Source organism: Aethalodelphis obliquidens, unplaced genomic scaffold, assembly GCF_003676395.1.
Source record: "Aethalodelphis obliquidens isolate GAN/ISIS:26980383/991018 unplaced genomic scaffold, ASM367639v1 scaffold7, whole genome shotgun sequence".
Classification (NCBI taxonomy): domain Eukaryota; kingdom Metazoa; phylum Chordata; class Mammalia; order Artiodactyla; family Delphinidae; genus Aethalodelphis; species Aethalodelphis obliquidens.
This window is the reverse complement of record NW_020837951.1, coordinates 34075069-34099347: the sequence shown is the minus strand read 5'-3', so window position 1 is coordinate 34099347 and position 24279 is coordinate 34075069. Positions and strand designations below refer to the sequence as shown.

The following is a 24279-nucleotide window of genomic DNA, read 5'->3' as shown; positions in this document are numbered from 1 at the left end:
ACCTTGTCCCTCCCCAAAATGTGTTAAGTGCTGTGTTTGGGAGATCCCTGATGACAGCTGTTTCAGAACAGAAATAAGGAAGATAGAGGGGAACATTTCAGAGAAAGTGGCCTGAAATTGCTCTCCTTAGGATGGAGGGACCAGGAGTCTTTCATACAGGGCTACCTGTAAAACAAGCCTCTGGTTAGCTTCTAAGATGGGGTTCGAACTGTCTTTTCAAGCCAGTATCATATCGGAGTTCTGTTATATTTTAATCATAGGATTTCCATTATTGAATAGAATGCATTTATTAGAGATTTTTTCTCCCATAAATTAGTGGTTGCTGTCTACCCCCTAAGTAGCTGGGGAAAAGTAGACCACAGTGGGAAGGTAACAATGGAACAGATTGTTCTTCTTTCCAAAAAGAAGGGAAGGAGGAGGCAGTAGAGAAGGTGATGGGTATGTCCTTCATACTGAAACTGTGGCAGGGGAATTTAAAGTTGTTCTGACTAGGGAGGAGCCAGATATGCTAAATAGTCTAGTTTGATCCTGGTACACTGCTCACACCCAAGAAGGTATATTCCCACATGGGCACTGACCACCTGACTTTATACCTACAAATAATGTGTATATAATTCATAGTCAGGGCCCACTTAGATATGCAGATGTACAAAGAGGTAAAGGCCAGTTTTACTCAGAGGAGCTCTAGATGAGTAGGTGGGAGGGATTGGGTTTGAAGGAAAGAAGAGAGTAGATAGGTAGGAAAGGTGGAGGTCAGAGAGAGAAAGTTGAGAAGGCTTGGCACTAGGAAGTTAGCAAGTGATCCTTTAGTTTCTCCTCTTGCAAATTAAAACTTGGCCAGCCTGCTCGCTTTGTGGTTTTTCTTACTTGAGGAAATAACTGTATACTAAAAGTTCAATGATCTTTGAATCATGAACCATTGTAAATCAAAGCATTTCTCTTGTAATCAGGAGTTTACTATTTAAGAGCCAAAGTTCATACTTCAGTTTTAACATCTGGCAACCTTGAAATATAGGTCCCGAAGCCAGCCTCTCTTTCCTTCTCACCAGCATACTCAAAATGTAGATGGACATCAGGAGTAATGCAGGTGCTCAGACTCTATAGCTGTTGTCTTTCTCTGCCATGAATTTTTAGTCTTTAGAGTGCCTGTCTCCAGTTGTCTCGTTGACTTGGGATCCATACCATACCTTTGAGTAGGCTGAGTCTACTGTTCATTTCACAGGACTGTTTTTTTTCTTCTCTTCAGTTTGCTTTACTGTCTTTCTTGATTGTCTTGTCTCCTGTTGTTAATTCTTCAGGGTTTGTCTTTTATTTTTTTCAGTACCAGTCAGGGTAATATGATAGAAAGAATGTGGGCTTTGGCATCAAACAGACCAGGACTAAAATCCTGGCTTCCATACATCCTGTGATATGTTGGTTATTTAACATCTCTGAGCTTTGGTTTTCTTATTTACAGAATGAGAATAATACTTTCCTTCCATAGTTATGGAAGTTAATCTTCAGATAGTCCAATTCTCAGAATTTACACGAGAAAGAAAAATATATATCTTTGCAGAGCAGCTTCATTTATTTTTTATTGAAGTATAGTTGATTTAGAATGTTGTACTAATTTCTACTGGACAGCAGAGTGACTCAGTTATACACATATATACATTCTTTTTTTTATATTCTTTTCCATTATGGTTTATCCCAGGAGACTGGATATGGTTCCCTGTGCTATACAGTAGGACCTTGTTGTTTATCCATTCTAAATGTAATAGTTTGCATCTACTAACCACAAACTCCCAGTCCATCCCTCTCTCTCCTTTCCTCCCCCTTGTCAACCACAAGTCTGTTCTCTATGTCTGTGAGTTTTTTTCTGTTTGGTAGATAGGTTCATTTGAGCCGTATTTTAGATTCCACATGTAAGTGATATCATATGGTATTTGTGTTTCTCTTTCTGACTTACTTCACCTAGTATGATCATCTCTAGTTGCATCCATGTTGCTGCAAATGGCATTATTTCATTCTTTTTTATGGCTGAGTAGTAGTCCATTTTATGTATGTAACACATCTTCTTTATCCATTTATCTGTCAGTGGACATTTAGGTTGTTTCCATGTCTTGACTATTGTGAATAGTGCTGGTATGAACATAGGGGTGCATGTATCTTTTTGAATTATAGTTTTGTCTTGTTATATGCCCAGGAGTGGGATTTCTGGATCATATGGTAACTCTATTTTTAGTTTTCTGAGGAACCTCAATACTGTTTTCCATAGTGGAAAGCAGCTTTATTTTTAATACCCCAAAGCTGGAAGCACCCCACATGTCTATCAACATTTGAATGGATAAACAAATTGTGGTATATCCATACAGTGGAATACTACTTATCAATAAAAGGGGATGAACTACTAGTGAGTATTGTTTATATATTCTAGTTACCAGTCCTTTACCAGGTATGCTATGAAAATATTTTCTCTTAGTCTGTGGCTTGTCTTTTCATTTTCTTAACAGCCTTTAGAAGAGCAGAAGTTTTAAATTTTGATGAGATCCAATTTGTCGGGTTTGTTCATCATGGCTCTAAAAGTTCTTTGCCTATCCCAAGGTCACAAAGATTTATTCCTGTTTTCCCTAGAAGTTTTACAGTATTAACTTTGTCATTTAGGACCTAAATGATTCATTTCAATTTAATTTTTGTGTCTGGTATGAGATTCATTTTTTTGTGTATGGATGAATAGTGTTCCAGCACTGTTTGTTGAACTTTCTCCATTGAATTTCCTTGCTATCTTTGTCAAAAATCAGTTGACCATTTATGTGTGGGTCTATTTCTGGACTATATATTCTGTTCCATTGATGTGATTGTCCTTTTGTCAATGCCACACTATTTCGACTAATATACTGTTATGGTAAGTTTTGAAATCAGTCTGATTGCACCAGCTAGGACCTCTAGTGTGGTAATGAATAGGAGTGAAGAGATTGGACATTCTTGCCCTGTTCCCATTCTTAAGCAGAAAGCATTCATTCTTTCACTATTACATGTGATGTTAGCTGAGGGTTTTTCACAGATACTCTTTATCAGGTTAAGGAGGTTCACGTCTATTCTTATTTTCTGAGAGTTATTAAAATAAATGATTTTTAACTTTGTCAAATGTCTTTTCTTCACCTGTTGATATCATGTGGCTTTTCAACTTTAGTCTGTTGATATAGTCAGTTACATTGATTGACTTATGAGTGTTGAACCAACCTTGCATTCCTCGAGTAAACCATAGTTAATCATAGTGTGTCATTTCTCTTACATATTGTTGGATTTGATTTACTAATATTTTGTTAGGATTTTTTGCACTTATGTTCATGAGGGTTATTGGTCTGTACTTTTCTTATAATGTCTTTGGTTTTGGTATCAGCATAATGTTGGCCTCATAAAGTGAGTTCATAAGTGTTCCCTTCCTCTCTACTTTCTGGAAGAGTTTGTGTAGAAGTGGTATTAATTCCTTCTGAAGTGTTTGGTAGAATTTGCCAATAAAGTCATCTGGGTTTGAATTTTCCTTGTGTGAAGGTTTCTAACTACAAATTTAATTTCTCTAATATTCTTAAGGATAATAAGGTTATCTGTTTCTTCTTGAGTGAGCTTTAGAAATTGTCTTTCAGTGAATTCGTCCATTTCATCCAAGTTACCAGATTTATTGGCATGAATTGTTCATAATATTCTCTTTTTAATGTCTATAGGATCTGTATTTATGGCCCCTTTTTCAATTGCATTATTAGTAATTTGTGTCTTTTCTTTTTTTCCCCTTGATTAATCTACCTGGAAGTTATCAATTTTATTGATGTTTTCAAGAGCTAGTTTTGGTTTCATGATTTTTTTCCTTTACTTTTTTTCTATTTAATTACTTATCTGTTTCACCATTCCAGTACTGATTTTGCTCTCATCTTTATTAATTCCTTTCTTCTACTTCCTTTTGGTATAATTTGCTCTCTTTTTTTCTTAAGGTAGCAGATTAGATCACTGATTTGGAATGTTTCTTTTTTTCTAATATAAGCATATGATGCTGTAAATTTCCCTCCAAATATTGCTTTAACTGCATCCAGCAATTTTTTATATACTGCGTTTTCATTTATTTAAATGTTTTCTGGTTATTTGGAGGAGCTTTCCTCTTTGACCCTTGGTTATTTAGAAGTATGTTATTACATTTGCAAATACACAGGGATTGTTCACATATTTTTCTGTTACTCATACCCAATTTAGTTTAGTTCTGGTCATAGAATGCACTTTGTATAATTTCAATTATTCTAAATTGGTTGAGGATTGGTTTCAGCCTCAGAATATATTCTATCTTGGTCAATGTCCCATGAGCTCTTGAAAAGAATGTATATTTTGCTACTGTTGGGATGGAGTGTTCTGTAAATATCAATTAGACCAGTTTGGTTGATGGTGTTGTTCAGCTCCTCTATATCCTTACTGATTTTTTTGTTTACTGGATCTACCAATTACTGAGAAAAGAGTTTTGAAGTCTCCAGTCATAACTCTATTGTTTTCTCATTCATGTATTTTAAAACTCTAATGTTAGATGCTGTCACATTTAGGATTGTTATATCTTCCTGATTAATTAATTCCTTAATTATTATGTAATGTCCCTCTTTTTAAAAAATTTATTTATATTTTATTTATTTATTTTTGGCTGCTTTGGGTCTTCATTGCTGCGCGCGGGCTTTCTCTAGTTGCTGCGAGTGGGGCTACTATTTGTTGCAGTGCACATGCTTCTCATTGCGGTGGCTTCTTTTGTTGCAGAGCGTGGGCTCTAGGCATGTGGGCTTCAGTAGTTGTGGCACATGGGCTCAGTAGTTGTGCCTCACGGGTGGGCTCTAGAGCACAGGCTCAGTAGTCGTGGTGCACGGGCTTAGTTGCTCCGTGGCATGTGGGATCTTCCCAGATCAGGGATCAAACCCATGTCCCCTGCAATGGCAGGCGGATTCTTAACCACTGCACCACCAGGGAAGTCCCTGTAATGTCCCTCTTTATCCTTGGTAATATTACTTGTTCTGATATTAATATAGTCATGTATTTACATGCATATCTTTTTCTATATTTTTACTTTTAACCTATGTGTTTGTATTTGAAATAGGTTTCTTGTAGATAGTATATAGGAAAATCTTGCTTTTATATCCACTCTACTAATCTCTAACTTTTTAATCAGGATATATCAATCATTTACACTTAATGTAATTATTCGTATGGTTGACTTTATTTTATTTTATTATTTTTAAAAATTTATTTATTTGGCTGTGCAGCAGGATTGTGGGATCTTAGTTCCCTGACCAGAGAATGAACCTGGGCCCCCTGAACTGGAAGCACAGAGTCCGAACCACTGGAACTCAGGGAATTCCCCAGTATGTAGTCCTTTTTTTTTTTTTTTAATTTTTTAATTTAATTTAATTTTTTTATACAGCAAGTTCTTATTAGTCATCAGTTTTATACACATCAGTGTATACATGTTAATCCCAATTGCCCAATTCATCACACCACCACTCCCACCCCACTGCGGCTTTCCCCCCTTGGTATCCATATGTTTGTTCTCTACATCTGTGTCTCAACTTCTGCCTGCAAACCAATTCATCTGTACCATTTTTCTAGGTTCCACATACATGCGTTAATGTACGATATTTGTCTTTCTCTTTCTGACAAACTTCACTCTGTATGACAGTCTCTAGATCCATCCACGTCTCAACAAATGACCCAATTTTGTTCCTTTTTATGGCTGAGTAATATTCCATTGTATATATGTACCACATCTTCTTTATCCATTCGTCTGTCAATGGGCATTTAGGTTGCTTCCATGACCTGGCTATTGTAAATAGTGTGGCAATGAACATTGGGGTGCATATGCCTTTTTGAATAATGGTTTTCTCTGGATATATGCCCAGTAGTGGGATGCTGGATAATATGGTAATTCTATTTTTAATTTTTTAAGGAACCTCCATACTGTTTTCCATAGTGACTGTATCAATTTACATTCCCACCAACAGTGCAAGAGGGTTCCCTTTTCTCCACACCCTCTCCAGCATTTGTTGTTTGTAGATTTTCTGATGATGCCCATTCTAACTGGTGTGAAGTGATACCTCATTGTAGTTTTGATTTGCATTTCTCTAATAATTAGTGATGTTGAGCAGCTTTTCATGTGCTTCTTGGCCATCTGTATGTCTTCTTTGGAGAAATGTCTATTTAGGTCTTCTGCCCATTTTTGGATTGGGTTGTTTGTTTTTTTAATATTGAGCTGCATGAGCTGTTTATATATTTTGGAGATTAATCTTTTGTCCGTTGATTCATTTGCAAATACTTTCTCCCATTCTGAGGGTTGTCATCTTGTTTATGGTTTCCTTTGCTGTGCAAAAGCTTTGAGGTTTCATTAGGTCCCATTTGTTTATTTTTGTTTTTATTTCCATTACTCTAGGAGGTGGATCAAAAAAGATCTTGCTGTGGTTTATGTCAAAGAGCATTCTTCCTGTGTTTTCCTCTAAGAGTTTTATAATGTCCGGTCTTGCATTTAGGTCTCTAATCCATTTTGAGTTTATTTTTGTGTATGGTGTTAGGGAGTATTCTAATTTCATTCTTTTACATGTATCTATCCAGTTTTCCCAGCACCACTTATTGAAGAGATTGTCTTTTCTCCATTGTATATCCTTGCCTCCTTTGTCATAGATTAGTTGACCATAGGTGCGTGGGTTTATCTCTGGGCTTTCTGTCTTGTTCCATTGATCTATGTTTCTGTTTTTGTGCCAGTACCATATTGTCTTGCTTACTGTAGCTTTGTAGTATAGTCTGAAGTCAGGGAGTCTGATTCCTCCAGCTCTGTTTTTTTCCCTCAAAACTGCTTTGGTTATTTGGGGTCTTTTGTGTCTCCATACAAATTTTAAGGTTTTTTTGTTCTAGTTCTGTAAAAAATGCCATTGGTAATTTGATAGGGGTTGCATTGAATCTGTAGATTGCTTTGGGTAGTATAGTCATTTTCACAATACTGCTTCTTCCAATCCAAGAACATGGTATATCTCTCCATCTGTTGGTATCATCTTTAGTTTCTTTCATCAGTGTCTTATAGTTTTCTGCATATAGGTCTTTTGTCTCCCTAGGTAGGTTTATTCCTAGGTATTTTATTATTTTTGTTGCAGTGGTAAATGGGAGTGTTTCCTTAATTTCTCTTTCAGATTTTTCATCATTAGTGTATAGGAATGCAAGAGATTTCTGTGCATTAATTTTGTATCCTGCAACTTTACCAAATTCATTGATTAGCTCTAGTAGTTTTCTGGTGGCATCTTTGGGATTCTCTATGTATAGTATCATGTCATCTGCAAACAGTGACAGTTTTACTTCTTCTCTTCCAATTTGTATTCTTTTATTTCTTTTTCTTCTCTGATTGCCGTGGCTAGGACTTCCAAAACTATGTTGAATAATAGTGGTGAGAGTAGACATCCTTGTCTTCTTCCTAATCTTAGAGGAAATGCTTTCAGTGTTTCACCATTGAGAAGGATGTTTGCTGTGGGTTTGTTGTATATGGCCTTTATTATGTTGAGTTAGTTTCCCTCTATGCCCACTTTCTGGAGAGTTTTTATCATAAATGGGTGTTGAATTTTGTCAAAAGCTTTTTCTGCATCTATTGAGATGATCATATGGTTTTTCTTCTTCAATTTGTTAATATAGTGTATCACATTGATTGATTTGTGTATTTTGAAGAATCCTTGCATCCCTGGGATAAATCCCACTTGATCATGGTGTATGATCCTTTTAATGTGTTGTTGGATTCTATTTGCTAGTATTTTGTTGAGGATTTTTGCATCTATATTCATCAGTGATATTGGTCTGTAATTTTTTTTTTTTTGTAGTATCTTTGTCTGGTTTCGGTATCAGGGTGATGGTGGCTTCATAGAATGAGTTTGGGTGTGTTCCTTCATCTGCAGTGTTTTGGAAGAGTTTGAGAAGGATGGGTGTTAGCTCTTCTCTAAATGTTTGATAGAATTCACCTGTGAAGCCATCTGGTCCTGAACTTTTGTTTGTTGGAAGATTTTTAATCACAGTTTCAATTTCATTACTTGTGATTGGTCTGTTCATATTTTCTATTTCTTCCTGGTTCGGTCTTAGAAGGTTATACCTTTCTAAGAATTTTTCCATTTCTTCCAGGTTGTCCATTTTATTGACATAGAGTTGCTTGTAGTAGTCTCTTAGGATGCTTTGTATTTCTGCGGTGTCTGTTGTAACTTCTCCTTTTTCATTTCTAATTTTATTGATTTGAGTCCTCTCCCTCTTTTTCTTGATAAGTCTGGCTAATGGTTTATCAATTTTGTTTATCTTCTCAAAGAACCAGCTTTTAGTTTTATTGAACTTTGCTATAGTTTTGTTTCTATTTCATTTATTTCTGCTCTGATCTTTATGATTTCTTTCCTTCTGCTAACTTTGGGTTTTGTTTGTTCTTCTTTCTCTAGTTCCTTTAGGTGTAAGATTAGATTGTTTATTTGAGATGTTTCTTGTTTCTTGAGGTAGGCTTGTATAGCTATAAACTTCCCTTTAGAACTGCTTTGGCTGCATCCCATAGGTTTTGGATCATCGTGTTTTCATTGTCATTTGTCTTTAGGTATTTTTTGATTTCCTCTTTGATTTCTTCAGTGATCTCTTGGTTATTTAGTAACGTATTATTTAGCCTCCATGTGTTTGTGTTTTTTACGTTTTTTTCTCTGTAATTCATTTCTAATCTCATAGCGTTGTGATCAGAAAAGATGCTTGATGTGATTTCAGTTTTCTTAAATTTACTGAGATTTGATTTGTGACCCAAGATGTGATCTATCCTGGAGAATGTTCCGTGCGCACTTGAGAAGAAAGTGTAATCTGCTGTTTTTGGATGGAATGTCCTATAAATATCAATTAAATCTCTCTGGTCTATTGTGTCATTTAAAGATTCTGTTTCTTTATTTATTTTCATTTTGGAAGATCTGTGCATTGGTGTAAGTGAGGTGTTAAAGTCCCCCACTATTATTGTGTTACTGTCGATTTCCTCTTTTGGAGCTGTTAGCAGTTGCCTTATATATTGAGGTGCTCCCATGTTGGGTGCCTATATATTTATAGTTGTTATATCTTTTTCTTGGATTGATCCCTTGATCATTATGTAGTGTCCTTCCTTGTCTCTTGTAACAGTCTTTATTTTAAAGTCTATTTTATCTGATATGAGTATTGCTACTCCAGCTTTCTTTTGATTTCCATTTGCATGCAATATCTTTTTCCATCCCCTCACTTCCAGTCTGTATGTGTCCCTAGGTCTGAAGTGGGTCTCTTGTAGACAGCATATATATGGGTCTTGGTTTTGTATCCATTCAGCAAGCCTGTGTCTTTTGGTTGGAGCATTTAATCCATTCACGCTTCAGGTAATTATCGGTATGTATGTTCCTATGACCATTTTCTTAATTGTTTTGGGTTTGTTTATGTAGGTCATTTTCTCCTCTTGTGTTTCCCACTTAGAGAAGTTCCTTTAGCATTTGTTGCAGAGCTGGTTTGGTGGTGCTGAATTCTCTTAGCTTTTGCTTGTCTGTAAAGCTTTTGATTTCTCCATCGAATCTGAATGAGATCCTTGCTGGGTAGAGTAATCTTGGTTGTAGTTTCTTCCCTTTCATCACTTTAAGTATATCATGCCACTCCCTTCTGGCTTGTAGAGTTTCTGCTGAGAAATCAGCTGTTAACCTTATGGGAGTTCCCTTGTATGTTATTTATCATTTTTCCCTTGCTGCTTTCAATAATTTTTCTTTGTCTTTAATTTTTGCCAATTTGATTACTATGTGTCTCGACCTGTTTCTCCTTGGGTTTATCCTGTATAGGACTCGCTGTGCTTCCTGGACTTGGGTAGCTATTTCCTTTCCCATGTTAGGGAAATTTTCAACTATAATCTCTTCAAATATTTTCTTGGGTCCTTTCTATCTCTCTTCTCCTTCTGGGACCCCTATAATGCGAATGTTGTTGTGTTTAATGTTGTCCCAGAGGTCTCTTAGGCTGTCTTCATTTCTTTTCATTCTTTTTTCTTTATTCTGTTCCACAGCAGTGAATTCCACCATTCTGTCTTCCAGGTCATTTATCCGTTCTTCTGCCTCAGTTATTCTACTATTGATTTCTTCTAGTGTAGTTTTCATTTCAGTTATTGTATTGTTCATCTCTGTTTGTTTGTTCTTTAATTCTTCTAGGTCTTTGTTAAACATTTCTTGCATCTTCTCGATCTTTGCCTCCATTCTTTTTCTGAGGTTCTGGATCATCTTCACTATCATCATTCTGCGTTCTTTTTCTGGAAGGTTTCCTATCTCCACTTCATTTAGTTGTTTTTCTGGGGTTTTATCTTGTTCCTTCATCTGGTACATAGCCCTCTGCCTTTTCATCTTGTCTATCTTTCTGTGAATGTGGTTTTTGTTCCACAGGCTGCAGGATTGTAGTTCTTCTTGCTTCTGCTGGTGTGGTTGACTTTAAATCTATCACTTTGTTAGATGTTTTCTGTTTGCCTTTTCTGTTCTTTTTGTTTCTGTTTTCTCTTTTTTCCTACTTTTTTTTTTTTTTTACTTCTACCTAGTTTTTTATTGAATTTCTATTTTGTTTTACCTGTACTACTACTGGCTTATTAGTTATGCCTCTTAAAAAATTTTAGTGGCTGTCATAAGTTTTACTACATATCTCTTTATTGCATTCCTCTTTGAAATAATATTATATTACTGTATGTATAGTATAAGAACCTTCCAATAGTATACTTCCAGTTCCTTTCACTCATTCTTTGTGCTGTTGTGGTTGTACATTTTACTTTTACATATATTGTACACCCCACATTTTTGGTGCTGTCTAGATCTTGATTGTGGTGATGATTACATAGTATATATGTGCTTTCAAAACTCAGTAAACACTACACATAAGTATTTTATTTTATGTAAATTATACCTAAATGAAGATTTTAATATAAACATATATTTTAATATAAATATATGTGTATATATACATATATTTGTGTGTATGTCTTTCTGTCTATAGAGAGAGTGAGAATATAGACCTAGTATAGGACTTTCCTAGACTATTTACTATTTAATTAATTTACTGTTTAATTAATAGTATTAATTAAATGCCATTGGTGCTAGTGGTGACAATTTGAAGAGTTAATGTTTAGTAGAGCCAAGTACATAATGCATACTTAGGTTATTTACCATTTAAACTTTGCCATCTTTTGAGTATTATATTTATAATCAAGAGCACCTGCAAATGAGCTATTTTGTCTCCTTTTTTAAATGGACAAATACAGAAATTGCTAAAACTGTATGCTGTTCTTCCTTTATGTTTCTAAACCAGAGAAAGAGCAAGATTGTCTAGAATTCTGTGAAGTCCGATATAGTATCCACTTGCCCTATTTAATTTAAATTAAAATTTCAGTTCCTTAGTCATGCCACATTTCAAGTGCTCAGTAGCCACATGTCGCTAGTGGCTACCATGTTGGACTGCACAGATATAAAATATTTCTATAATCACAGAAAGTTCTTTTTTAAAATATTTATTTATTTGGATGCACTGGGTCTTAGTTGCCGCATGCAGGATCTTCATCGTCACGTGCAGGATCTTCGTTGCATCATGCAGGATCTTTAGTTGCAGCGTGAGAACTCTTAGTTGAGGCATGTGGAATCTAGTTCCCTGACCAGGGATTGAACCCAGCCTCCTTGCATTGGGAGTGCGGAGTCTTAGCCACTGGATCACCAGGGAAGAAAGTTCTATCGGATAGCACTGTTGAAGGAAAAATTAGCAAGTTGTCCATGGCTTGCCTTTCTCCTTCCTGTAATGAAAGGCTAAATCTACTTTTCGTGGCTGCTTGGATGTCCTTCTCTGAATTTATCTTCATTCTCTTTACCATTAGTCCAAAGAAAATATGAGTGATTAATCTAGAAAAATCCCTGTTACTGATCAATGAAAATCCTTAGCCAAGGTCCCCATGGATTTCTTTGGTACCTAAATTTATTAGTCACTTTTCTTTTTTCTCTCACTTGACCTGTCTGTTATTGCATATGACAGTTTTGAATATGCCATTCTTTTTGGCTTTTTCCTCTTTTTGTTTGTATGACACTGTGACTTTGCCTTTTCTACTTCTATCTCTCTGGTCCCTTTTTCTTAGCCTTTTATAGGTTCTTGTTCCTCTGCACATCTCTTAAATGACAGCCTTCCATAGCAGTCCATCTTTAACCTTATTTTTAACTCCCTGGACACCAGATACCACATATATGCTGAAGGCCAACAAATCTATAAGCAGTTCAGATTTCTAACCTAAGTTCCTAATGAATATAACTACGTGGCTGCCCTAAGAGCATCCCAACCTCCATATGTCCAGAACGATTTCACTCCCTTCCTCTCTTGCGAACCTGCCTCTACCCCACCTAAGTGTGGGCCATTACTATCCACCACGCTTCTAGCTAGAAATCTGGGGCCTCTCTCATAATTCAAACCAGTTAATCAGGTCCTGTTGATTCCACTTCCTAATTACCTCTGATACTGATTTTTTGTTTTTTCCCAAGGCCCTGTTTTCAGATCTTCCATATCTTCAGTTCTTACAATTCATTTATCTTTCTCCTTCTAGTTTATTTTCCCTGCTACTGAGGAGTGATCTTCTTAAAATGCAGAGCTGATCATTTTATTCTGCTATTTAAAATCCCTCCAAGGTCTCACATTACTTTTGGCAAAAATGCAAACATCTTAGCATATCCAGTAGTCTCTTCTGGGTCTGCCTCTTCTCACCTCTCCCATCCCCATCTTTCAGTCCTCAGCTTAGAGCCTTTGTTCATTCATGTCCAGCCACTTAACTGCCTGGGGTTCTCAGAACCAGCCATGTGCTTCTCTCTCACCTCTGTACCTTTTGAATTTTCCGTTCCCTCTACTTGGGGCTGATACCTCTCCCCATCCCCCACCCCCACCCACACACACCCTTTGCTTCCTTGCCTGGCCGATTGCATCTTGTCCTTCAGGACTCCATCAGGCCTCCTCCCATTTGGGAAACATTCCCTGATATTGTCCCTCCCCCGGCTAGTCTTTGTGCCTTCCTGACTTCCCTAATGTTCTCATAGTATTCCATGCTTTTCTCTACCATAGCAGTTATTTCCCTGTATTGTAATAGTACAGAAAGTATTCAATAGCAATTTATGAAATACTCAAACAAGTGTAAACTCTGAAAATATATTTGAATTCACAGACTAATGCATCATTATAGTAACCTTCCACTGTGTTCTTATAGGTGAAGATGCTGGAAGCAGATCTGGTTTCAAAAATGCTACGAGCTGTTCTACAGTCTCATAAGAGCGGAATAGCATTACCCCGGCTCCAAGGAGAGTACAGATCCTTAACTGGAGACTGGATCCCCTTCAAGCAATTTGGTTATCCTACGCTAGAAGCCTATCTGAGAAGTGTGCCAGCAGTTGTCAGGATAGAGACTAGTAGATCTGGAGAGGTAAGAAGGTAATTGTGTGTTTCAGAGGAGTCAAACCAATTCTTAATTGCCTGTCTTGCACTTCCAATCTCATAATTAGGGTAGAAGTCAAAGTGAAAAGCACTAGCCAAGATTGGTAGTGATAGAACAGCATCCACAGCACAGCCAAGATTCTCATGTGTTTTGTTTTACCCTCAAATTCTTTCCGTTGTAAAAATAAGGTTTTAACGATATTAAATTAAAAATTTTCAAGTTAAACTTTACCCAGTCTCACTGTCCAAACTAAATGTACTGGAGACCTTAACTGCCTAAATGTCATACCCACTCATTATAGACCTGCTACGGCTGTTTTTGCCTAGGTCACTAATGACTTCCTGATTACGGAATCTAGTAGACACTTTAAAATTCTCATCATTTGACCTGACTCCTATCTACTCCTACTGTCTCGATCCTAGTTCAGCCTCTAATTGATTGATCATCACTTTTGGTTATTACAGAGTCCTCCCTACTGTTATCCCTGTCTTTAGTCCCTAGCCTGTTCCTCACCTTCACACTTTAGTAACAGTGATCATGTTATTCTACAATTTTAAATCCTTTAGTTTCTCTTGAAGAATATTTTATATATAACATGGGCGATTAGGTGGTAGCAAGTGAATTTTTTACTGCATATACTCTATGACCCAAAAGTTTCACTTCTTGGTTTCTGCCTAATGTACAGTATGAAAGATATGGACAAACCACCATCCAAGACAGAAAGGCACCCATCCCCACAATCAGTACCTTTTTCAGGGTACATTTCTATATATGTAAATATGTAGAACAGGTCTGGAGTACTTCTCACCAAAAATTATAATAGTTGTCCTCTTGGGAGGGGGGTGGGTAGGGAGGCAGTGGATAGAGGAGAAAAGGAGCCCAGGATTGGGAGAGTGGTCAGAGGTTCACGTAATCTGTAATAAATTTTATATAATGAGAAGGTGTAAACTAATTAAATATTATATTAATAATAAAACTTTCTTCAGTGACCCTGGTTCTCCCAGACAGATTTAAGCCCTCCTTTCTGTCTGCTTGGCCCCTTGTAATACATCCAGTATTACACATGACATAATGTTTTCTGTTTAGTCTCTTTGCCTCTCTTTCCTTCATAAGTTTCTTGAGGATAAGGGATTTTTTTTTTTACCCCTAACAGTAGGTGTTTAATAAATATGTGTTGAATGTATAAATGATCAGATATCTGAATGAATTAATTAATAATTTAGTAATGCTTCATATACTTACTATGCTATAATTCACTCAACTCTTTATTCTCCTATTTTGGACATTTTTAATGTTTCCAGGTTTTGACTATTAAAATAACCCCTAATGCACATATTTGGGTATGTAACTTTTTCTTCTTTTGAAATCTATTCTTACATTTTCAGGAATGGAAATACTGGGCCAAAGAATAGGAACATGTTTTGGCTTGTGGTGTAAAGCCTCACTGCTTTCCTGTTCTAGATTTCAACTTAGAATCAAAGACTTTAACACTAGATGGTTCTCTAGAGATAGTCTAATCTCAACAGTCTACATTCTTTTTTCATACCCTTTTTCAAATATCCTATATATCCCACCATTTTTTTTTTAAAGATAAAAAACTGAGCTACTGTATTTTAAGTAGGTGCCAGAGGGTCCGGGCCTCTGCTTACCCTGTCTTGCCCTCACAGCCCTGAGGCACCTCCATGGAATTCTGTGGCTCCATTGAACAGTTTGAAAACCCCAGATCTAAGCTCTTCCCTGTTTTACAGCTGATAATACTAAGATTTTAGAAGTAAACTGGATTGCCCCAAGTGACCCAGCTAATCCATTGCAGTGCAAGACTAGGATTTAGTGGTCTTTGGGAGACCACTAAATACAAATAGCAGTTACAAGTGTGTACTTTGAATTCAGAGAGATAGCCTAGCTGTGTGGCTTGAGAAGTTCGTTTAACTTTCCTGAGCCTCTGTTTTCCCATGTGTAAAATGGGAATAAAATATATCTCACAAATTATATGAGATAATATATGTAAATCACAGGTTTCGTTTGGTTCATTTGTTAATCCTACAGTACCTAGCACATTTTAGATGCTTAATAAATACCTGTTTAAGGAATAAGTGAAAGTTTCAATTTGAGGAGAGATTATTCAGTGTGCCGGACTATGCTTGATTTCTCTTGCAGAAAATATAATTTAGCTCTAACATTATCAAAGAGAGAGAGACATGAATATTTGCATACAGCTTGATTTGGGACATATAAACACACAAAGATGCACTTTGAAAAATCAGCCTTTAGGTACCAGTGAATCTGAGAAATGTTTCTCCTCTTGCCTTGCCTCTCATAATTAGATTACCTGCTATGCCGTGGCCTGCACAGAAACTGCAAGAATTGCTCAGCTTGTGGCTCGTCAGAGGAGTTCTAAAAGGAAAACTGGTCGGCAAGTTAATTGTCAGATGAGAGTAAAGAAAACCATGCCATTTTTTCTAGAAGGTAAGATCTTTTCACATGCTAAAATTTTAAAGCCTGTCTATGAATATACTGTCAGATGGAAATATTGCTTGTATTCATGATAAACACCTTTATTTGTTAATATTCATATGTCAAGGGAGAAGTCCTGAAGCTAGTGTTTCCATTTGAAATTAAGTGAACATGATAAGCATGGCTTATTAAGTAAAGTAATTATACAGTGTGAAATAACTCAGCATAGATTTTAATTAAACTTATTATGGCAAAGTGTGGTTTTACTCTTTATTTGGGGGGAAAGGCTCATCTAGAATGTTGGATGAACCAAGAACCTCTAAGTTAATGTCTTATTTAGGAAAACATGTCTTTTACTATAAATCCTCTATTTTCAGAAAAACGTGAATTATATAGTACATAAAGGTATTATAGGCAACTCAGCCTGTGTTTACTGATCATTTATCTCAAGGAGCTTATAATCATTTCTAAAACTAAATTCTCAAGAAATAGTTCAATGACGGTAGAAAAGAGTTGATGCCTAAATGCCACAAGGAGCATTTTAGACAAAGGAGCAATCATTGTGAGAATGGCAGTGGAGGGCTTCATGGCAAAGGGGAGACTTGAACCCAGACCTCTAACAGTTGGAAGAATTTAAATTGATGGAGAAGAGATGGGAGGACTGAGATCATGGCTGAGTGTGCTGCATTTGTAAGAATGTGAGGTGACTGCCACCACGTTACTTGGTGAGTAGAGGGAAAGTAATGGGCTAGCCTAGCAATGAAGCCACGTTTTGAAGAACCTCATCTGCTAAATACACACCAATCTACTCACCCCCTGCTGACCGACCCTCTAGTGACCATCTCCTCATATTCTTTATTTTTAAAATAAATTTATTTATTTATTTTTTTAACATGTTTATTGGAGTATAATTGCTTTACAATGGTGTGTTAGTTTCTGCTGTATAACAAAGTGAATCAGCTATACATATACATATATCCCCTTATCTCCTCCCTCTTGCATCTCCCTCCCATCCTCCCTACCCCACCCCTCTAGGTGGTCACAAAGCACCGAGCTGATCTCCCTGTGCTATGCGGCTACTTCCCACTAGCTATCTGTTTTACATTTGGTAGTGTATATATGTCCATGCCACTCTCTCACTTCGTCCCAGCTTACCCTTCCCCCTCCCCGTGTCCTCAAGTCCATTCTCTATGTCTGTGTCTTTATTCCTGTCCTGCCCCTAGGTTCTTCATGACCATTTTTTTTTAGATTCCATATATATGTGTTAGCATACTGTATTTGTTTTTCTCTTTCTGACTTACTTCACTCTGTATGACAGACTCTAGGTCCATCCACCTCACTGCAAATAACTCAATTTTGTTTCTTTTTATGAATGGGTAATATTCCATTGTATATATGTGCCACATCTTCTTTATCCATTCATCTGTTAATGGACACTTAGGTTGCTTCCATGTCCAGGCTACTGTAAATAGAGCTGCAATGAACATTGTAGTACATGACTCTTTTTGAATTATGGTTTTCTCAGGGTATATTCCCAGTAGTGGGATTTCTGGGTCGTATGGTAGTTCTATTTTTAGTTTTTTAAGGAACCTCCATACTGTTCTCCATAGTGGCTGTATCAATTTACATTCCCACCAACAGTGCAGAAGGGTTCCCTTTTCTCCACATTCTCTCCAGCATTTATTGTTTGTAGATTTTTGATGATGGTCATTCTGACTGGTGTGACACCTCCTCATATTCTTACAAACTGTTCTGAGAATAGAGACCGACAGAAAACATCTGGACAGGGGAGTGACATAATGAAACCATGGTTTTGGGAAGCTAATCGATTCCATTATGTATGCCTGACTTTGTAGGAAAACCAAAAGCAACCCTCAGACAACCAGGATTTTCTTCAGATTTTTCTATCAGCAAAAAACCTAATCCAACACTGTTAAGAGACAAAGGAAACTCTCTTGGAGTTAAATCTGTTGCTGAAATGCCACCTTACACATTACATACAACTATTGGAAATGAAGTATTCAAAGATGTTCCAGTGCAGAGGCATGTGACCATGTCTACCAACAACAGGTATTTGTGCTTTGTCTGACTAAAAGGAGAAGTTTGGTGAACCTAGGATAATAAATATTAAACATGTGTGTTCAGGGTAAGAAGGAAGTACTTTCTGTTTTGTGTAATACAAGTTCACATGTTAGTAAAGAAATGCATCATTACTAGTTAGTCCACTTTCCTGGCTGCCTAAATGTCATTCTCTGAATATCTCCATTTTGTATTTGTTGTGCGTTATTGGTAATCTCTCTTTGTAAAAATTATTTTAAAAGCTCTCACAAATTGATCTAAGATGCTATTTCAGCATAACTTACTTTTTCTGAAAACCTTTCTTACAATTTTGTAAGTTTTAAATAAAATCTGATTGATTTGTACACTCTGCTGTGTTCCAATAATTATACCCTTAATTATACAGTAGCATTATACATCCATGCATCAGAATACTGGACTGGAAGTAATAACACAACTTTAAAGTTTTAGTTTGAATGCTGCGATTCACTAGCCAGGTGAAATAAGTGAAATTATTTCATCTTTTGGGGCTGTGGTATCTTCATTTGACTAATGAAAATGTTAACTGGATGGTCTCAAAGTTCCTTTCTGGCTGTAAATTTTATGGTTTTATGAGGTAACTCAGGTGAGCAAACTACAACTTATGGACCATTGCCTGTTTTTGTAAATAAAGTTTTATTGGAACACAGCCACATTCCTTTATTTATATATTGTCTGTGGTTGCTTTTACACAACTACAGAGTTGTGCAGAGACAGTATGGCCAGCAAAGCCTAAAATATGTACTGTTAGACCCTTCACAGAAAAAGCTTGCCATGTCCTGATGAATCAGTATCACATTCTTCCATCCTGTTTGTACCTCTGCAAAACAAATTTTGTTGTATCATGTTCATTTAAATCAGTGTTCAAAACTTCCATTTTGTATAAAAGATAGTCCCCTTCCCCCCAAGCACTCCCCCTACACTAGACTATTTAGAAATAATTAATTTTGTTAAGTTAGGTAAAAGGGTACTAGTTTTTATATTTTGGTATTTTTTATAAAGTAACCCTTAAATATTTTTCATAATGGTATATATTTAATGGTGTTTATGGTTAGTTATTATAATTTTTGATAAGGTCTAGAAAATACATAAATAAAATTTGGATCTTGACCCAAAGCACTAGTTATGTCCAGTATGTGACTGAGGTACCATTGTCTTCTCTGGTTGTGGGCCTAAATTTCAAGATTTTGAATTGAATCTATAAAATGACAGCAAAACCAGGCATCCTGGATTGTGGTCCCAGAGGAGCATTCTCCACCCCATGGCCTGGTGTCTCCTCCTTCTTACCTAGTGCCACTGCATGGCCCAGGTAAGTGCCTTCCATCCTTGCAGGTAGCACTAGCAGTGATTGAGTGGGGGCCTTGCCAGCACCAAGCAGCCCACAGAGTAGGCCCAAGGTGGTGCTCTCTGACCTGCTGCCTAGTGTGCTCCCAGCCCTCCTCCCCAGCAGCAGGGGCCCAGGGAAGTGTATTCTGCTGTACCAGATCAGAATAGCACCATGAGGGCCCTGAAAACTAAATTATTATTGGAACCACAGCCTACAAAAGTGGACCAGGAGGTATATGATAAACCTAAACGGAGTAACTGCCTGCTAAAATAGGACATTCGTAACTGATTCACTTTGTTGTAGGGCAGAAACTGACACACCACTGTAAAGCAATTATACTCCAATAAAGATGTAAAATAAAATAAAATAAAATAGGACATTCGTCTTAACATATGTCCAAATGTCCAGGTTACAATAAAAAAAGTCAATCTTTATACTAAGAGGCAGGAAAATGACAACTTGATTGAGATAAGATAACCAACAGAGACGAACATTATGATGAATCACATGTTGGAATTATCTGACAACGATTTTAAAGCAGCTGTTGTAAAAATGCTTCAGTTTGCAATTGCAAATACTTTTGAAAAAAATGAAAAAATAGAAAATTCACCAAAGAAAGAGAACATACAAAAAAGAACCAAATGAAACAACCAAAATAAAAATGCAGTGTATGAGCTCAATAACAGAATGAATATGATAGAGCACAGAATTAGTGAACCTGAAGATAGAACAATAGAAATTACCCAATCTGGACAACAGAGTAAATAGACTTAAACAAAACGAAATAACTAGCTGAACCTGAGAGGCCTATGGGGGGAAAAAACATCTAGCAGAGCCTTAGGGACCTGTGGAGAAAATAAGAAAAGATCTAATATTTGTATTATCAGAGCCTCAAAACAAAGAATGGGACTGAAGGAGTATTTGAAGGCATAATGGCTGAAAACTTCTCAAATTTGCCTAAGGACATAAACCTACAGGTTCAAGAAGCTTAGGAAATCCCAGACAGGATGAATCCAAAGAATCCCACACCAAGGCACATCATAATGAAACTTCTGAAAACTAAAGACAAAGAAAAAATCTTGTAAACAGCCAGAGAGAAATGACACATCACCCATAGGGGAATACCAGTTTTAATGACAGTGGATTTCTCATTCACAGTCATGGAGGAATCATGAAGGAAGGAAATGGCACATTTTTAGTGCTGAAAGGAAAAAACCTATCAACCACAAATTCTGTATCCAGCAAAAGTATAATTCAGGACTGAAAGGGAAATAAAAACATTCTCAGATGAAAGAAAACTAAGAGAATTTGTCATTAGCTGACTTACTCTTAAAGAGTGACTAAAGGAAGTTCTCTCAACAGAAAAGATGTAATATAAAATGGCTTGGAACTTCAGAAAGGAAAGAGGAAAATGGGTAAAAACAAGTGTAAATAAATGGATTATCCTTCTTCTCATGAGTTTCTTAAATCATATTAGTTTGAAGTAAAAATTATAACACCATCTGATGAGGTGCTAGCATATGTAGAGAAAAACTTAAAGCAATTGTATTTGTAAAGTAGGGAGGGCAAGGAGACCTAGATGAAAGTAAGGTTTTTACACTTGAAGTGGCAAAACATTGAGATGAGTAGAATGTGATGTTATATGTGTATTGAAATGCATAAGCAACCAATAAGAAAACTATACAAAGTGATATACTAAAAAAACATTATAAGTAAATCAGAATGGAATTTTCAAAAATGTTTAACCCACAAGAGTGCAAGAAAAGATAAATAGAAGGATGAGAAACAGGGAACAAATAGAAAACAAATAATAAAGTGCAGACATAAGCCCTAACAAAACAATAATTACTTTAAATGTAAAAACACATGAAAATATGTTCAACTTCATTAGCTATTAGGGAAATGTAAATTAAAACTACATTGACAGAAAAAAAAAACAACAACCCTACATTGACAGGGACTTCCCTGGTGGTCCATTGGCTACGACTCCGTGCTCCCAGTGCAGGGGGCCCAGGTTCAATCCCTGGTCAGGGAACTAGATCCCACATGCTGCAACGAAGTTCCCACAGACAGCAACAAAGATCCTGTATGCCACAGCTAAGACCCGGTACAGCCAAATAAATAAATAAAATTTTTTTTTAAAAACTGCATTGACGTATCACCACAACACACCTATCAGAATGGCTAAAATAAAAAATAATGATACAATAATAGTAGGGGACCTTAACACCCACTGGCATCAATGGACAGATCATCCAGACAGAAAATCAATAGGTAACAGTGGTCTTAAACAACACAGCAGACCAATTGGACTTAATAGCTAGCTATAGGACATTAAATCCAAAAACAGCAGAATACACATTCTTTTCAAGTGCACATGGAACATTCTCCAGGACAGATCACATACTAGGCCACAAAACAAGCCTCAACAAATTTAAGAGGAAGAAATTATATCAAGCATTTTTTTTCTGACCACAATGGTATGAAACTAGAAATCAACTATGGAAAGAAAAATGGGAAAAGAAGAAACATGTGGAGACTAAAGAACATGCTGCTAAAAAACCTTGGTCAATGATGAAATCAAAGAGGAAATCAGAGGGCTTTCCTGGTGGCACAGTGGTTAAGAATCTGCCTGCCAATTCAGGGGACATGGGTTCGAGCCCTGGTCCGGTAAGATCCCACATGCTGTGGAGCAGTTAAGCCTGTGCGTCACAACTACTGAGCCTGTGCTCTAGAGCCCACAACCCACAACTGCTGAGCCCACGTGCCACAACAGCTGAAGCCCACACACCTATAGCCTGTGCTCCACAACAAGAGAAGACACCTCAATGAGAAACCTGCATCCCACAATGAAGAGTAGCCCCCACTCGCCACAACCAGAGAAAGCCTGCGCACAGCAATGAAGACCCAATGCAGCCAAAAATAAACAAATAAAATAAATAAAATTTAAAAGTTTTAAAAAAAAGAGGAAATCAGAGAATACCTCAAAAGACAAATGAAAATGGAAATAGAACTTTCCAAAGTTGGGATGCATCAAATGCAGCTCTGAGAGGGAAGTTTATAACAACACAGTCCTTCAAGAAACAAGAAAAAATCTCAAACAACCTAACCTACCACCTAAAAGAATTAGAAAAAGAACAAAGCCCAAAGTCAGCAGAAAAAATGAAATGATAAAGATCAGAGAAGAAATAAGTAAGAGATCATAAAAACAATAGAAATGATCAATGAGACCAAGAGCTGTTTTTTTAAAAAGATTAAAAAATTGATAAACCTTTAGCCAGGCTTACCAAGAAGAAAAGAGAGGGCTTCCCTGGTGGCGCAGTGGTTGAGAGTCCGCCTGCTGATGCAGGGGATGCGGGTTCGTGCCCCGGTCCGGGAGGATCCCACGTGCCACAGAGTGGCTAGGCCTGTGAGCCATGGCCGCTGGGCCTGAGTGTCCGGAGCCTGTGCTCCGCAGCGGGAGAGGCCACGGCAGTGAGAGGCCTGCATACCGCAAAAAAAAAAAAGAAAAGAAAAAAGGACTCAAATAAGTGAAAGAGGAGAAGTAACAACTGATACCACAGAGATATTAAAAATAAATCATAAGAGAATACTATGAACAGTTATATGCCAATGAAATGGACAAATTTCTAAAAACATACAGCCTGCCAAGACTGAAATAAGAACATACAGACAATTTAAACAGACTGGCCACTAGAAGTGAAATTGAATTTGTAATAGAAAAACTCTAAGCAAACAAAGTTCAGGGCTGGATGGCTTCACAGGGGGATTCTACCAAACATATAAGAAGAACTAATACCTATCCTTGTCAAACTATTCCAAAAAACTGAAGAGGGAACACTCCCACATTCATTCCATGGGGCTACCATTATCTTGATACCAAAACCAGAGATACTGTAGAGATAGAAAATTACAGGCCAATATCTTTGATGAATATAGATGCAAAAATCCTCAACAAAATATTATCAGACCAAATCTGACAATATATAAAATGGGTCATACACCATGATCAAGTTTGGATTTATTCCAGGGTCACAGGGATGGTTCAACATTTGTAAATCAATCAGTGTGATATACCACATTAACAAAAGGAAGGATCAGAATCACATGATCATCTCAAGAGACACAGAAAAAGCATTTGACAAAATTCCATATCCATTCATGATAAAAATTCTCATCAAAGTGGGTATAGAGGGAATATATCTCAACATAATAAAGGCCATTTATGACAAACCCACAGCCAAAATCATACTCAGTGGTGAAAACCTTCCCACTAAATTCAAGAACAAGACAAGGATGCCCACTCATGCCACTTCTATTTAACATAATATTGGAAGTCCTAGCCACCAGCAGTCAGAGAAGAAAAAGAAATAAAAGGTATCCAAATTGGAAGGAAAGAGGTAAAACTGTCATTACTTGCCGATAACATGATACTTTAAATAGAAATTCCTAAAGTCTCCACCCCAAAACTATTAGAGCTAATAAATGAATTTAGTAAGGTTGCAGGATATGAAATTAATATACAGAAATCTGTTGTGTTTCTGTACACTAATAATGAAATATCAAAGAGAGAGTAAGAAAGCAGTCATATTTAAAATGATATAAAAAAGAATAAAATACCTAGGAATAAACTTTGCTAAGGAGGTGAAAAACCTATACTCTGAAAACTATAAAACATTGATGAAGGAAATTGAAGATGATACAAAGAAGGAAAGATATCCCATGTCTTGGATTGGAAGAATTAATACTGTTAAACTGGCCATACTACCCAGGTCAATCTACAGATTTCATACAGTCCCTATCAAAATAGCCAGGACATTTTTCACAGAACTAGAATAATCCTAAAATTCATATAGAACAACAAAAGACCCCGAATTGCTGAAACAACCTTGAGAAAAAAGAACAAACCTGGAGTATAACCCTCCCA

At 36.7% G+C, this 24279-nt stretch overlaps 1 protein-coding gene across 3 annotated transcripts in view; it reads left to right on the top strand.

The window, feature by feature from the left end:
- TDRD7 (tudor domain containing 7) overlaps nucleotides 1–24279 on the top strand; it is an 89237-nt gene that overhangs the window by 8962 nt on the left and 55996 nt on the right. For 2 of the 3 annotated variants that reach the window (XM_027105430.1, XM_027105431.1), the window contains 3 exons: nucleotides 13250–13462; nucleotides 15799–15940; nucleotides 17785–17998. In XM_027105430.1, coding sequence (XP_026961231.1) covers nucleotides 13256–13462; nucleotides 15799–15940; nucleotides 17785–17998 — 563 coding nt within the window. In that variant the 5' untranslated portion in view covers nucleotides 13250–13255. Of the gene's footprint in view, nucleotides 1–5347; nucleotides 5367–13249; nucleotides 13463–15798; nucleotides 15941–17784; nucleotides 17999–24279 lie in introns of those variants that run through there. The other variant, XM_027105432.1, reaches the window with a different exon arrangement.